Source organism: Camellia sinensis, chromosome 2 (assembly GCF_055761805.1).
Source record: "Camellia sinensis isolate YWXY chromosome 2, ASM5576180v1, whole genome shotgun sequence".
In the NCBI taxonomy this organism is placed as follows: Eukaryota; Viridiplantae; Streptophyta; class Magnoliopsida; order Ericales; family Theaceae; genus Camellia; species Camellia sinensis.
Genome location: NC_138962.1, coordinates 66419354 through 66436526, shown reverse-complemented (window position 1 = coordinate 66436526; position 17173 = coordinate 66419354). Strand labels below are relative to the sequence as shown.

At 36.0% G+C, this 17173-nt stretch overlaps 2 protein-coding genes across 3 annotated transcripts; one reads left to right on the top strand and one right to left on the bottom strand.

Annotated features, from left to right (window-relative positions):
* The first annotated feature begins 333 nt into the window (after positions 1-333).
* MLO13 (Seven transmembrane MLO family protein) lies at positions 334-10715 on the top strand. The gene is made up of 14 exons (XM_028264775.2): positions 334-697; positions 1784-1841; positions 2190-2416; positions 6402-6518; positions 6875-6935; positions 7040-7122; positions 8768-8842; positions 8954-9042; positions 9130-9179; positions 9273-9313; positions 9403-9612; positions 9709-9776; positions 10172-10232; positions 10335-10715. The coding sequence occupies exons 1-14, from the start codon at positions 578-580 to the stop codon at positions 10527-10529; spliced, it is 1455 nt and encodes a 484-aa protein (XP_028120576.2). The 5' UTR covers positions 334-577; the 3' UTR covers positions 10530-10715.
* Positions 10716-12715: 2000 nt separating this feature from the next.
* On the bottom strand, positions 12716-16691 carry LOC114312439 (uncharacterized). 2 transcript variants are annotated; one of them, XM_082914693.1, is made up of 6 exons: positions 16396-16664; positions 14856-15128; positions 14076-14312; positions 13922-13966; positions 13749-13788; positions 12716-13156 (listed from the first exon to the last, which is right to left on the bottom strand). In XM_082914693.1, the coding sequence occupies exons 2-6, from the start codon at positions 15111-15113 to the stop codon at positions 13146-13148; spliced, it is 591 nt and encodes a 196-aa protein (XP_082770819.1). In that variant the 5' UTR covers positions 15114-15128; positions 16396-16664; the 3' UTR covers positions 12716-13145. The 2 variants fall into 2 exon arrangements, with proteins under 2 accessions (XP_082770819.1, XP_082770818.1); XM_082914692.1 differs by having other exon boundaries at positions 13749-13966; positions 16396-16691.
* Positions 16692-17173: the final 482 nt, after the last annotated feature.

Below are 17173 nucleotides of genomic sequence, written 5' to 3'. Positions count from 1 at the left end.
TAAATATATGCTTGGAGGTTTACTTAAAATATGTTATGGAAATTATAAATATTTTTTTATTAGAATTTTGTATTTAACAGATTACCAATAAAATAAAATAAAATCATAACTATTCTCCTACATAACAATAACATTATCAAAATTATAAATTAAAATATATTTATGAGATCATTAAAATTGTTAATTAACTAAATAATTTATAAATACAAAGAATTATTTATTATAAATTTGAAAGGAAATATAATAATCAGAACTACAAAACCATAATTTATATTTTCAACTATTATTTGGTAAAAGAATTTAAAAAGAAATTTAGAGGTACCATCCCATCCCATGCATGAAACAAACGTTGTTCGTTCCTTGTCGCCCTTGTTTTTCTTGCTTTACTTTTACTGCTTCATATTCTTTTCCTCTGCTCTCTCTTTCCCACATATGCTATGGATTACAATGCCAAACTCTCTCTCTCTCTCTCTGTATATATACATATATATTCGTTTCAGCTTCTCTCCAATCTTCATTTCGTAGAGCATTATATTATATACACAGTTGTTGATAGTGCATTGAAGGTGTTCGAGAAATGGCGGCAGAGTCATCGAGGTCTCTGGTGTATACTCCGACGTGGATAGTCGCGGGTGTTTGCACTGCCATTGTCCTCATCTCTCTCCTTGCCGAGCGCGCTCTTCACCGCCTTGGAAAGGTAATAATCACACACACACACACACACACACACACACTACTTTCCATTCCAAAACTCATATCTTATTCATCCAAATTTTCATTCATAAAGTAATTTATTCAACTCTCAATCAAGGTTTTGGTTTTCAACTTGTTTAGGGGCTAATTATTATTATTGTTATTATTATACCCGTAGTCCTGTAATTTGTCTCTTGTATCAATTTTGTCCTTGTTTTTCTAATTGCATCAATTGGCAGCCCATTTGGGTCGAGTGAGTTGGTGAGAAATAACAAAGAAATGAAAGAGAAAGGGCACTATTTTCTCATGTTTGGTTGTTAGGTGAGAAATTATGAGAAATGTCAAGAAAGAAAACTCTCTTATTTTATATATTTTATTGCTCACCATAATTGGTGAGATTTTTTGAGAAACACTCCATATCCATATTTCACGTACTTTTTTTTTTTAATTATCCAAACATGATAGTGAGAGAGAAAACATAATTATTTATTTCTTATCTCACCCCCAATCCAAATGGAGTGTTAATTTTTCATATTGTATCAATTTAGTCTAATTGATAAAGTCTCTTTAGAAATCTAACTAAAAGGAGCAAAATAGTCCATTCTGATTTGAAATGGTTCAATCCCTTTTGAATGGACTATTTTTCCCTTGATTTTTGTCCAATTTTTAACCAATGTTTTAACTAGACTAAATTAACATAATGTGAAAAATTCAAAGACAAAATTGATACAATTGGAACTATAAGGACCAAATTGACACCAGAGTCAAATTATAGGGACCATTTGTATAATTTGCCCATTTATTTATTTTAACTGAGCACATAATCTTGACAGTGGGGAATGGCGACCCACCTGATTGGGACACAAGCTTGGTTTGATTTGGTTATCTAAGTTTTATCTCAAATTTTAGCTGGATTAACTATTTTTTGTGCTCCCCCCATCCATGGTTTATAGATAGTCATTGCATATTATCTATTCTCCTCTGACTAGATTTTTTTTAGTAGATTAAATTTAGTGATCAATTTCTTTAAGAATATTATGGAAGTGACCAATTGCTTAATATTTATGTCTTGATTTGGCTTGGTATCCAGTACTTGAAGCATAAGGAACAAGATGCATTATTTGAGGCCTTGCAAAAAATAAAAGAAGGTTTGTAATTGATACTTCTTCATTTCTTCTCTCTTTACAATGTTTATCTTTTCTCTTTTAATCCTAAACAAAAGGATTTGAAACCATGTCATCTGTTATATGAGATGACAATTTACATTAATATGATTTAAAAAAAAAAAAAAAAACTTTTAGTTGAATTTTTATATTCTTAGATGTAGTTGAATGAAGCTTCAAAAAATAGATTAAAGCACTTGAATGGGTAATTGCAAATAGATCCCAAGAAAATTAGCATGTTCCATATATCCAAATAATTTCTAATTGTCCTTCTATGCAGTAAACATTTTTTATTCCCTGACTTTTTTTTCCCTTTCTTTTCTTTTTTACCAGAATTGATGCTTTTGGGATTTATTTCCCTTCTTTTAACGGTCTCCCAAGGTCCAATAAGCCGCATATGCATCCCTGCTCATCTTGCATCTTACATGCTTCCATGCAAGTTGGAAACTGCTGCCTCAAGTAGCTCTGGGAATAACCATGAACAATATTTTCAGCAAACTATGACAAATGGACGGCGGCTTTTGTTCACAGAGACTGGTTACAGCCAATGTACCCGCAAGGTATCTCCCTAAGATTTATTTGATTCATCCATTTTCACTAGGAGGTGATTGAATTAGTAGTTTTCTCTCATTATCTCATAACATGCAATATTTAAAGCCTAATTAGTAGACCTGGTTTGCATGTGTAATGTATGTATAATATCAAATCAATGTTGTGGGGTCCTTTTTAATTTGTGTTTAATATTTGTGAATAATGGAATTGAAAGAAATTTATCAAATGCACCCCCACTCTATTACCAAATCTAGAGATGTACACAAACAGAAAAAAAAAAAAAAAGGAAAAAAAAGAAAAAAAGGAACAAGAAGCTGGGGCAATTTTCTTAGGATCATGATTCATAAGGCATTTCCCTCATTTTGTGACTCCATTCTCTAAGAGAAACATGATAATTTGTTCCTAAGAAATAAATTTGTTAAAATCCACCTACTCTCCACCTACTTCACCCACTTAAACCTACTCCACTAAACCTAACCCACTACACCACTACCACCTCACCTACTCCACTAAACCTAACCCACTACACCACTACCACCTCCACTTCACCTACTCCTTACCTACTACACACTCACCCTCTTCTATATATAGGAATCATGAATCATTGTAATAGATATCAATATAAATCAATCAATAATACAATTCTCTATTTCTCTTTATACATTAAATTTCTACATGGTATCAGAGCAAGGTTAAGCACTTAGTATTTTTCGTTTCACCGGCGGGCGGCAACCTCGCCTTGGCCGCCCGCCGGACCTCAACCTATTCTGCTTATTTTCTACACATACCTTCCCATCACTGCCTAAATCCTCTCTCTTGAGGCCAATGTGAATTCCTCTTCTTCATAATCTGCACTAACTGTGGCATCTTTTCCTGGGGCAAACTCTGCAACCCAACACTCAATCTATGCTTCTCCTCCATGCTCATTTGCCTCTTGTTAGGATCCTTCGCCTTCGGCTTTGGTTTGGGCTTCGCCACAGCCTTGAGCTTCACTGCAGCTTTCAGCTTCACGGCAGCCTTCGGTTTCACAGCAGCTTTTGGCTTCGCAGCTGGCTTGGCCTTTGCCGCTGGCTTGGGCTTCACAGCGGCTTTAGCTTTTGGCGCAGCAGCTTTTGTCTTAGCCGGAGCCTTCTTTTCCTTTTTCGCTTTTACAGCCTTCGGCTTTGCAGCAGCCTTCGGCTTTGCTTCCCTCTGGTGGCTCCCCAGGTTCCACCTGAGCTGCATGATTCATTTATAGCTGCAATTGATAAGGGAAGTATTAGAACAATGCCCAATAGAAGTATGCCAGCTGCTCCTTACCCTACTCCTGGAGCACTATTAATAGGTGATGCTTTCAACATGCGTCATCCTTTAACTGGTGGAGGAATGACTGGAGCCCTGTATAAGGTGTTTTGTGCATCTCCTGATCAAGCAAGGAAGGAAATACGTGAAGCATGTTTTGATTATTTGAGCCTTGGAGGTGTGTGTTCAACAGGACCAGTGGCTTTACTCTCTGGTCTAAATCCTAGCCCATTGAGCTTGATACTCCATTTCTTTGCTATAGCCATATATGGTGTTGGCCGTCTCTTGCTACCATTTCCTTCCCCTAAGCGCCTGTGGATAGTAGCTAGATTATTTTTGGGTGCATCGGCTATCATTTTTCCCCTCTTTCTCTCACATGGGCTTGTCCCCTCTCTCTCCTCCGTTTGATTTCAAAATCCATTATTTTTATTTATTTTCTCCAAACCACTTTCCTTATTTCCCCCATCTTTCATTTTGATTTCAAATATATTTTTATTATTTCTTTCTTTATTTTTCTTTCACATTATTTTTTAATCTTTTTCAAATTCCATTCATACCATATAGCTTTGCACACCAAACCATCTTTTATTCATCTCAGGGATCAACCCCGATCACAATTTTAACAAAAAAAAAAAAAAAAAAAAAAAAAAACAACCACAACAACACAAACCACAACACCACAAGATTTGTTTTCTTTTCTGCAGACGGCCACCCACCGACCTCACTTTTTCGCCTATTCCGCCGGTCTTTTCTTCTTGCCTCCGTCCTGGGCGGTCCTTGACGGTGTTGCCTCCGTGTTTCCCACTCCACTGGGCACGATCACTACTCCCTGCTCCTCCACTGCAGCATATGGCGGCCCTCCAAATCGGAACATCACGGTGGCCTTCCGCTTCAGCTCCTTATTTTCCGCCTTTAGGACACTCATCTCTGCTCGCGCATCCTTATACATGCGCTGGAGCAGAGCCAGTTGGGCGTTCAACTGTTGCACCTCATTTGTCCTGCTCTGCAGCCGGTGCGACAAGTTTGTGACCGCAGTCATGGTTTCCACACATGACTTCAGAGTATACTGATTGGCCTCAATATCAGTTTGCACCGCCATTTTTTGCTCCACCGACCGCATCGGAAAGTTCAACGGAGCAAACACAGAGGTGTTTGGTTGAGGTTCACTGGCCACCGCACCAGTTCTCTCTCTTGTTGACTCATTGAGGTCGGGAAAGAGAGTGAGTAAACCACGGGATGAAGAGGCCATATTCTGGGTAGCTGAACGGGAAGAAGAGGCCATGTTTTTTGGGTTGCTGAGTGTTTCCGAGAAGGGTTGGATACAGAGTATTTACAGATTGTTTCAGAATAACAAGTTCAGAGGTTTCAGTCTGGTTTGGTTTCCCCCGCCTCCGCATTGGTTTATATTGACACTGACGACACGGCCGACACGCCGCTCTGTCGCTCACGTGCCTCGCCGCGTCTCCGGCTCACCTTTTGATGGCTCGACGCTTTCTGTCGGGCACGACTTTTGATGAAGTGGGCGCGCCTTTTGAGGGCGCAACTTTTGATGGCACGTCTTTTTATGGATTGGGCACGCCTTTTGATGGCACGCCTTTTGAAAGATTGGGCACACCTTTTGAGGGTGCGACTTTTTAAGGGTCCGACAAGACTCTGTAAACTGTCCCGACATTGATTCCGGTTAGCTCCTTTATGGGTCCGACAAGACTCTGTAAACTGTCCCGACATTGATTCCGGTTAGCTCCTTCAAGGGTCCGACAAGACTCAGTAAACTGTCCCGACATTGATTCCGGTTAGTTTCTACAAGGGTCCAGCAAGACTCCGTAAACTGTCACAACAATTGTCACAACAGTGTCTGTTACAACGGTCCGACATGACCCCGTAAACTGTCTTCTACATCGGTCCGACATGACCCCATAAACTGTCTTCTACATCGGTCTGACACCGCCATCCAGTGTCCTCTACACCGTTATGACACCACCATACAGTGTCCTCTACATGGTTATGACACCCCCATACAGTGTCCTCTACAACGTTATGACACCACCATCCAGTGTCTTTACCAATGGTCTGATACGACCATACAGTGTCTCTTATCCTCTTTTATTTTTATGTATTTTCTTGTTTTGTTACTCTCTCCAAACTCAAGTTGGTTAGTTCCTATCCCCCTTGAGTTTGCGGGGGCTGTTAAAATCCACCTACTCTCCACCTACTTCACCCACTTAAACCTACTCCACTAAACCTAACCCACTACACCACTACCACCTCACCTACTCCACTAAACCTAACCCACTACACCACTACCACCTCCACTTCACCTACTCCTTACCTACTACACACTCACCCTCTTCTATATATAGGAATCATGAATCATTGTAATAGATATCAATATAAATCAATCAATAATACATTCTCTATTTCTCTTTATACATTAAATTTCTTCAAAATTTCATTAAGAGAGATTGATTTTTAGACAGCATAGTCATAAATTCATAATATGCACTTACAATAAGTAACTCGCTGCCTGGACAGCTTCCAGAATAAAAGAGAAAATTCAATAGGTTGGTAGGTACAAAGTAGGAGAATACTTGTGGTTTTTTGACACATTGAAACTAGTGTATTTCATCACAAACAAACATTTATTTATATATAAATATAACTATGATCTCTTACAGCTACTACTGGTTATAATTTGTTCCTTCCTGTACTCAGGGAAAGGTTCCTCTGTTATCGTTAGAAGCATTACACCAGCTGCACATTTTCATCTTCGTATTGGCAGTTGTTCATGTCATCTTTTGTGCGACTACCATGATTCTTGGAGGTGCAAAGGTAATGTATTTTGTACTCCAACTTCATGCCTTATTGTACAGATATATGAGTATATATGGTTTCTACAAAATATATATATATATATATATATATATATATATATATTTCCTTCAATTTTATGGAATTAACTAAATTCACATTCCTTCCATTAAGATTTGTATGATAATAAGCCAACAAGTACACAATTACAAGCATTTTTGTCGAGGCCAATTTGTTGCATATATCTGAGCTTCAGTTTTCTTTTTCTTTTTCTTTTTTTTTTTAGTTCTTTTCAAAGTTGTGTATACGTTGCTGCAGTGAAGAATCAAACTAGTCTTACATCAACCTAACAACTCATTTATTCATATCTCCCACAGATACGTCAGTGGAAGCGCTGGGAGGATTCAATTAGGAGTGAAATATCCATGCCACGCTCTGGTAAACCATGAGTTTCAAATTTTCATGCATGTGTTATAGAAATGGGGGGCTGCAGTTTCATTTTGGTTTCTTTGACTTAGTTATATGAAATCAATCCTGTGTAGTTCACAGTCATGCACGCCATCATCAAATTTTCAAGCATCGTGCAGATGGATATTGGAGAAGGTCAGTTGTCATAAGTGGGATGGTGAGTTCGCTTATCTATGGATGCTCAACAACAGTACTCAAATTTTTTGTAATAAATTTTTGAATTCATTCTAGCTTCTGCAAACCAATCAGCTAGAATTTACAAATCAGCTAGAAGTCTATCTTGTACAACTTAAATGTGCTAAATCATTCATTTGTATATGTGAAATAGTTTTAAACTTTCACATTTAAGACAAAGAGATGTGGAGAGAAACACTTGAATCTAAAGGATTTAGGATAAGCAGAACTAAGATAGAATATGCGGAGTGTAATTTTAGTAACAATAATAATGGAAGCAAAGAAGAGGTGAAGATTGAGGACCAAGCATTACCTAAGAGTGAACATTTTCATTATTTATGATTGATTATTACAACGGTTGGGGAGATTGGAGCGGATGTGGTCCATAGAATTAAGGCGGGGTGGCTTAAGTGGAAGAGTGCTTCTAGGGTACTGTTTGATAAACAAGAACCCACTAGACTGAAAGGGAAGTTCTATGAAATGGCTATAAGACCAACGATGTTGTATGGGACGGAATGTTGAACAACTAAGAAACAATATGTAGATAAGATGAGTGTTGCTGAGATGAGGATGTTTAGGTGGATGTGTGGCAAGACTAGAAAAGATAGAGTTAGAAATGAGTAAATTCGAGAATGGGTAGGAATAGTACCGATTGAAGATAAGTTGAGGGAAAATAGATTGAGATGGTTCGGTCATATATAACGGAGACTAACAGAGGTAATAGTGAAGAGATACGATATGGTGATGGTAGATGGAAGTGTTAGAGGAAGGGGTAGACCTAAATTGACGTGGGTTAGTGTAGTAAATAAAAATATGAATCTCCTTAATTTGACTAACGATATTTGGCTTTGAATAGAGTCGAATGGAGAAGAATGATTCATGTAGCTGACCCCATTTGATGGGACTTAAGGCTTGGTTTGGTTTGGTTTGGATGTGGACTTAGTTCATAACTCATTATTAAGGAACAAAATATTCTTTAATATTGGAATCATCACTATGGCCAATGTAATTATTTAGGATGTGATCCTGTCGTGATTAATACAACTCTTTGGTCTCTGCAAACAAACAATTAAATATAATATTCAAAAGATTAAAGGATTTGTCAACTAGGAAGTGCAAACAATTTAACATAATTGCAAATAACGAATATAGAAGGTATTCACACTTTCTTTTGAAGATTAGTTTGAAATCATAATTGTAAATTTTCGTCTATTTTTCTCTGAAGAAGTAGGCTTTGACAGTTGTATAATATACGAAAACTTCAGGGGGTGCATTTGTAATTTGTCCTTTTATTATTATTATTATTATTATTATTATTATTATTATTTTAAAACTAAACAAGCCTAAGCATTTATGTAGTTAATTGTTCTTTTAATTACTTGATTGAAATATACTTTATTGCACAACATTGGGAGTTTGGCACTGACAATCATGCATTATCAATTTTGCTTTTTAGCTTTCCTGTTGTTAATTAGCTTCTATTTGTATTGTAAAAAATAGTCATGGACAACGATGTAACATGATCGTTCTTGAAGAATCGAGCAAGATGCATGTTTTAGCAATGCAATGGCTATTCTTATGCAAGTTCTAACACTTGTTTTTTCATTTCTTCTGACACTTGTTCGTAGCTGTCATGCTTCAAACAGTTTTATGGCTCAGTCACAAAGTCAGACTACGTTGCACTGCGATTAGGATTTATACGGGTATAGTTCCCATCATTGGTTATTACTAGATATTCATCTTGTCTATTAGTTAATTTCATATGCTGTGTTAAAAGCATCACTAGTTACTGATTGTGAATGCCTTTCATGTAGACTCATTGTCCTTCCCACCAAACTTTTGATTTTCACAAGTACATGTTGCGAACACTACAAGTTGATTTTAAAAGAATAGTTGGCATAAGGTAAACCTTGTACATTTTAATCGTTGCACTACATTACAGGAATGAGATGATTTTATGCTAACATTGTTAACCAATCTGCAACTTCAGCTGGTACTTGTGGCTTTTTGTCGTGATCTTTTTGCTAATTAATATTCAAGGTACTTACCCTTTTCTCTTTCTTAGTTGTGCAATTCGCCATTTCATTTCATGATGGATTTCTAATTCTTCCCGAGTATTGGTTAAAAATGCAGGATGGCATTCATATTTTTGGTTATCCTTTCTGCCCTTAATTGTAAGTGAATTGTTTTCATTTTAAGTGTGATTTGGTGCCCATTTTGTAAAGAATGATGTAAGACTAATGCGAGTTGAGTGTGATGGCAGCTTCTGCTTCTTGTGGGTACTAAGCTGGAATACATAATTTCCCGCTTAGCTGAAGATTCTGTAGAGAAAAGGGCAGATGGCCTAGAAGCACAATTAGTGAAGCCTTCTGATGAACATTTTTGGTTTGGGAACCCCCATCTTGTTCTTTATTTGATTCACTTCATTTTGTTTCAGAATTCATTTGAAATTGCTTTCTTCTTTTGGATATTGGTAAGCAGATTATTCTATCATGTTTGCAGTGATACAGATTCACATGTGCAATGCATATTGTTTAGCACTGTTTTTAACTAATCATCTACTCTCCAGAGCACATATGGATTTCATTCATGCGTCATGGAGAAAGTGGGCTTCATCATCCCAAGACTTATCATTGGGTACTCCACTAATTCCGAATCTTAATTTTGCATTTTGTTTTAGTGTCACTGCATGTATGAAACTAAGTCTCTGTTTGTATTTATGGATTTGAAATGCATGGATTTGGCATTTCCATATTTTATTAAAGAGCTTTATCATGATGGATTTGAAATACCTATGCAAATGTAGATGTTTGAAATCATGCTAAGGATTCTCTTTTAGCTACAAAGATGCTACTAAAAGATACATCTTTTCCAGTTTTTCTATCCACCTGTAATAGCTACTTTTCAATATTTTTATAAAATCCAACCTCAAATCCCTTCATTTGAAATACATCTAACCAAACAGACCCTAAACAATTGTGTCCCATTCTCATCTTGTAATCATCTTCTCATTTCATCACTTGCTTGGGCAGGGTGATGGTTCAAGTGCTTTGCAGTTACAGCACCTTACCTTTGTATGCTCTTGTCACTCAGGTATTAAAAAAAGAAAAAGAAAAGCATATTACATCTATTTGCACTATTCTCGGATTAAGTTTGACACATTTGCTTTCCCGTTTTATTGCATGCTTAATGTAGATGGGCAGCATGTTTAAAAGAGGCATGTTTGAAGACCATATGGAAGACATTCTTAAAAACTGGTCTCGCAGAATGGTCAAAGAATCAATTGAAGATGACTACATTTCTGAAGAAATAAGAGCTGTTGATGAAGGAATTACGACATCAATAATTGAGCTTTCTCACCCTACCCGAACTCAAATATCATCTCCATGAGTTTGCTTAACTCATCAAAGACTAGTCATCAGTCTAACCAACTGAATTTTCTTTATCAATTGTCAATGACAATCATGTATACAAAGTAAGTTCCAGATTACTTCAAGATAACACTGGCATAAGTAAAGCACGTTTTCCAATCCTGAACATGAATTACTTTTCAAGTTCTGATTTATTTTTTTAAAATTGTTCTTTTCTTTTTCTTCTTTTCCTCGAAATATTTAGAGACTTTAGCAAATGGTGAGATGTGATGAAAGTAAACTGTCCCAAGCCCCCCGACTCATCCAGCATAATCAAATAAATTGTAAGGAAAAACAATATAGCAATGATTTAAAATATATTTATTTGTTTATTTACTTAGAAGAGGTTTGGGTCTATCAAAGCATGCAATTGAGTTTCAACTACATCATTTGAATTTGTTGGGTGCGGCAGTTTTAATTTAAAGAAAAACATCATACCATGCTCCACATGTGATATAGGACAAGATTTAAAAAAAAAAAAAAATCTAATTTTGTTTTTAATAGGGTACTCAGTCCAACAGTCCAATTTTAATTTTTTTTGGTTCATAAATCCACTCGTTAAATAACTCTGTCTATAAAGACATGTTTTAATAAAATGACCAAATTACCCCTTCTTCCTGTTGTGAGTCACTTTATACAATAATCTGTTGAAATCCATTCCCAAACCCGTTCTCTCTCTCTCTCTCTCTCTCTCTCCCTCTCTTCCTCTCTTCACCCTCCTCTCCTTCTCTCTCTACATTCGATCTGTTCAAATCCATTCCCAGAACTTATTCTCTCTCTTCTCCTCTTCTCTCTCTTCATCGGTGATTAATGGCCGTTAGCCTCCTCTTCCGCCACACCACCAACCTTTAGGTGCTTGATCGGCGACAGATCTTCCGGAGCCAGAACCATCTCTATTTCTATGTGATAGATCCGGATCTGCCGAATGTGCAAGTGCGGTGCGGTGGTTTTTTGCCTTCTCTATCTCAGCACCTGGCCACCTTTTTTACAGATCTATGATGCCTAACTCCACTTCCACCATAAATGATGCTGCTCTCAAAGCTCGTCAACACCTCGCCCAGAAACTCGGCTATTTCCGCTCTTATTGATAGGCTGTTGTTGATATTTGTTTGAGTCTTCCGCCAATTGATAATCATGTAAACAATCACATGTGATTTAAGACTTTTTTTGATTGGGGGGTTGTGTAAATGTAACTTAAGCAGGTGATACATATATATATGTATGTGTGCACGAGCACGCGCTCTCGCTCGCTGCTGGATCTGTAGTTCCATACCTAAACTTGGAAAAGCTTTTGAATCTTTCAGAGAGGCTTCCCTCTCTCAAACACACCACATTTGTTTATTCATTTGTTCCCCCCCTCTCTCTCTCTAGCCATCAAAATAGGTTCAAAAAACATTGAGTGTGTGTATGTATGAATGTATATCTTGAGTGTATATAGATCTGTGAGTGTATGTGTGTATATTTGCGAGTGTGTATGTATGAGACAGATCTGGAAAAAGCATTGATGTTGTTGATGATGATGATGATGATGATTGCAATAAATAAACAAAAAAGTTGGCATAGATTTTCGACAGATAGAAAAAAAATTGAATAGATAGATAGAATTTAGGGAAAAATTGAACAGATAGTCAAAAATTTTGAACAGATAGATATAAAATTGAACAAATAAATAGAATTAAGGCGAAAAAATTGAAGAGATAGATAGAATTTAGGAGAAAAATTGAACAAATAGGGGAATTGAACGGATAGATATAAATTTGAATGAATAGACAAAATTTGAACAGATAAATATAAATTTAAACAGATAATCAACGAAAAGTCAAATAGATAAAAAAAAGTCAAGGAGTAAAATTGGAAACAAAATGTCTTCTAAGGCTTCTCATATTTCACAAAGTGTGGATTTCTCACCAATAAAAAATATTCACGGAATCTAATATCTTACACCCTTTTTAAATTAGATTTATCATCAATTCTCTTTTTAATATAATATTTGGTCAAGAGAATTTTATTCATTTATTTATTCTTCTCTTCCTTGTCGATTCAAGGTTTTCTTTATGTGGATTTGGGATTCTTCACCCACTAAATCGATATCTAATTTTGTGTGATAATTTCGTTTCGTCAATAAACAATTATATGTGATGGGGTCACACTTGAAGAGAGGAACAATTTAAAAAGAAAAAATAAACATATTCTCCCATGTACTCTCATCACTTCACAATTTTCGTAGTGTTACAGAATTATCAACTGTTTTTCTTTTTTCTACTTGTACATGTATATATGTCAAGGATCTAACACAAAACCCCTCATGATTTCCAAACTATCTATCTACAAACCATCTAAGGCTATTACAATGATCATGAGAAAGCCAGATGCTTAGATCTTTCAAGTGGGGGCTTCTCCATCTCAAAATTGATGTGGTCATAACCAGAGGCTTCACCCTTGGCTTCTGCCCTCTCAAGTTCATTTAGGGTTCTCTTTGCATAGACGGTAAAAGCAACTGTGCTGAAGATTGCAACAATGAACGAGATAACATTGTATATGATTTCTACTAAAGTCATCTGATGGTTTCCATACTTCATGTCTGCAAATGTCATTATTAACCGACCGCTATAAAGAAGCACAACAAAAGATAAATCACAGTCAGCAAAAATATGTACAAGCAAAGACACAAACACGTGACATGACACACACGTTAATATTAAAAAAAATGTTGAACACAACATGTGAATCTAAGTGATTCTTCACGTGTTTCTCAAATGTCAGAACCGAACCCAAATCTATAATTTTAAGGAATAGTGGATGTGTGTCCGATAGGTGTCAAGAAATGTCCGATGAGTGTTGTGACATGTCGGTATTCGACATGGTGTCTAATATGACATGCCACATTCGTAGAAGTGTCCGTGCATCTTAGCTCCCAGTGAAGTAATCATCCAGGCTTATGTGCCCATGAATATAATCTTACCACTGACAATCATTCAGGCTTTGCATCAAGAACACAACTTGAGAAGAGATGCGCCTCAAAAAAGAAGTGTTCTTGTTATGATTTGATTGCCAGTCATCAATTGAATGACTATAAAATCATTTTATCCATTTTCAAGTTATTTTTCTAAAGGAGGCACTTTACCTGGCTTGTATAATTAATTTTTCTTAGAATGAGAAAAGCGGAAGATTAACTACAAAGAAAATTCAGAAAACTAACCCGTAGATGTAAATGAAGGCTTCTGGAACCATTCCAGCAACTGATCCACATAAATAAGGCCAAAATTTCAAACTTGTTACCACTACTGCGTAATTGAAAATTGTGTATGGAAATGGTGAAACCCTAAAGAGTGTAACGACTTGAAATTGATGGAACCAATTCCCTTCCCCTACCAGTCTAATCATTGCAGCTTTCTTAGGCCATCTCATTAACCATTGCTGCACATACAAGAAGAGAGATGAAATATGGGAAAACATATGAGAGGACATGAAATTAAATATGACAATTCATTCAATCATCATCGCTGATAATCTATTGATGTCTTACATGAATTTGTTCACGGAAGAGCAATCCAATCAAATATGGCAAGATCATGCCGATGGTTGTTCCAACCATAATTATGATGAATCCAATACCATATCCAAATATCATTCCAGCCAGCCACATGGAAGGGCCAGAAGGGATTAAGAACACAGGAAAAAATGCCAAAGAAGCAATAAGTACGAGAGCAAGAACTGGCCGATCCAAGGACGTGGCTTCCCATTGCATGATTGGAAGAATAACCTGCAATGAAATTGAGAAATCCAAGGTTCAGTGCTGCCATATTGGTAAAGTTTAATTTTAGTACTGCTTCATAGCAGAAACAATCCCTGGAGAAATATTATTGTATTAAAAACATGCGTTTAAGTTTTGGAAAACATCCATCAAACCAATTCAATGTGCCCAGTTTTAGGAGCCTGAAATGGAATTAAAGATTTTTTTCATTGGATCTTGTTGCTGAAAATTTGACATCACACAAGATTTCATTGCAATACAGGCTGGATAATTGCATGGAGTACAGAGAAAATTAATCAACAAGTTCAGGAAAGGATCGTGCAAAATTTAAATTTAAATACTAAAATTGATGCCAAGGGATAAAAAAGAAGAAGAACGAGAAGAAGAAGCGGTAAAAGAAATGCTTTATTATATAAACTTTCAACTTGCAAGAAATTGCACCAAACCGGGGCCTATCACAATCCAAATACTACTTTTTATATATGACATTTTTTAGTACAAGGCTGCACATTGAGCCAAAATTGAGTGATTCGTGAATTAGTATGGAAGTACCTTTTCAAAAAGAAATGGTACGCCCCATTTGGCAAAAATGAGAAGAATTAATATAGTAATAGAGCACCACAATATGGCCTTGGTCCAACAAATGAATGACTTATGTTTTGTTCCAGCTTGGGGTTGTAAGGTAACACCTTCGCCTGCCCTTGGTTCATTTGATATAACCAATCTCACATACTCACTATGTTCCCTCACTTGACCCCCATTGCTCAACCTGTCTTTTCCAACCATCTCAGCTGAATCTGGCATCTTCATTAAGACACCAGAAATCTGTCAAATGAAACATGAATATGCTATTAGCATCAATAGAGGCAGCATATTGTAGACTGTAGACTATTTAAATTACAGAACTTTGCATATTATTAACCGATGAATAATCCATAATCAAGCATACAAGCAGAACACTGAAATAACACATGCCTGGCAATGAGGACAGTTGCATATAACATAATGTCACTTTACACCATGTGCTATAAAGGATACAACTAACACATCACAATCTTTCATGCTTGATCCTACGTGGTTTTCCACTAGCTGTATTACACCACCTATATGAGGGAACTAGATTTCACAAATAACATCACTGATGAAAGTTAGGAAACCCATTGACATGGCCAGGTAGGGTCAAATAACTTTTGAATTCACTTATGGAAGGCACATTTAGGATTTTAATGATTTTTGAATGATTTCAGTTCCGGAGAAGAGCACTGACAGCTAATTTTGATTAGCTTATGCGCACTGAAGGTTGCCTATATCCTAGTAAAAGCTGATTCGCTTCAAGTTGAAGGCACAGGGGGGGCTGCTCTGGGCAAGAACAAGGTCAGCTGACAACAACTAACATAAATAACTACGCAATCACTTTGCCTATACTCCCTTTTTCTTTTCCATCCACAAATAACTACGCAACAAGATGAAGGAACTTATTTAATAATTATTATACTTGCACCAAAGATTCTACTGCACAAAAATCCAAATTAAATGTGTGCCTCTTGCTTTTTCTCCATCACCATCCTCCAATCTAGCACCAAAAGCCAACAATCCCCAACCCCCTTCATTGCAAAAATCTATCCACCCAAATTTAACCTCACAACAATCACTTTTCTACTGCCCCTTAATTCCAAGAGTGAATCCCTCAGCTATACTGTACTCAAAACTATTTAAGGCTCCGTTTGGATAAATGTGGATTTGAAATACACAGATTTTGACATTAATTATTCAAGAAGAATTACTCAAATTTAGATTTTGATAATTTACTTATGAATTTCAAGATATGATGTATATAAAAATAGTTATCTGAAATCATACTATTTTTCTTCTTCTCCCCCTATGATTAACAAGAAATTCACAAAAGATATTTAATCACGCGTGATCCAACAGTTTATAGATATTAATCTGTTAAAAACATTCCTAAAAACTAAGTAAATTTTCTCAGCTACCAAACACATAAACACACAAGCATATAAACATTCCTAAAATAGTTTAATCCACCCAATATTGATATGGTTCATATAGTTATGGTTCAGAGATTAATACTTACATTTAGTGCTTCTGCTCTCTCTCTCTCTCTCTCTAAACTGGAACAAATCGGCGAGAGGAGTCGTTGATGGTGGGGGAGAATCCAGAAATTGTAGGGGTGGAGAAGACGACGACGACGACGATGATGATGAGAGAGAGAGAGAGAGAGAGAGAGAGAGAGTATTTTGTTTTTTGAAGAACGTTATGGCCGCGTGAAAGCGGCCGCCCACCAGACTTGATTTCTGTTTTTTACCTACTATAACGTCTCTCTCTCTCTCTCTCTCTTCCCCACACACACAATTTACTAAATTACAAAATATCAACAAGATTAAAAAAGGATTAACTTCAAAGACATTAGTCACTTTATTATTTAATATTTTTCTTAATTCTCTACGCTTTAGAATTGTATATTTGAAATCTCTAGGAAAATATTATGATGCATACTTTATAATTAAAAAAAATGATATAATTTTATATTTTTTTGGGTTATAATTAAAAAAAGAATTATAAAAAAAAACCCTCAAAAGTTGACCCTTGTAACAAAATAAATTTTGAATTTTTAATTTTATCAATTTACATACTGAACTTTTGATTTGTTTTTAGTTTAAACTATTTGTCTATTTTCGTTAAATAAAATCGATGAAAAAATATTTATTTTAATCATTAAGTTCAATGAAAATAGTATTTTAGATATTTTATGTATATCTACATTAGTTTAATAACTAAAACACTATTTTTTGTCGATTTTACTTAACAAAAATAAACAAATAGTTTTTATTGAAAATAAATCAAAATATTAG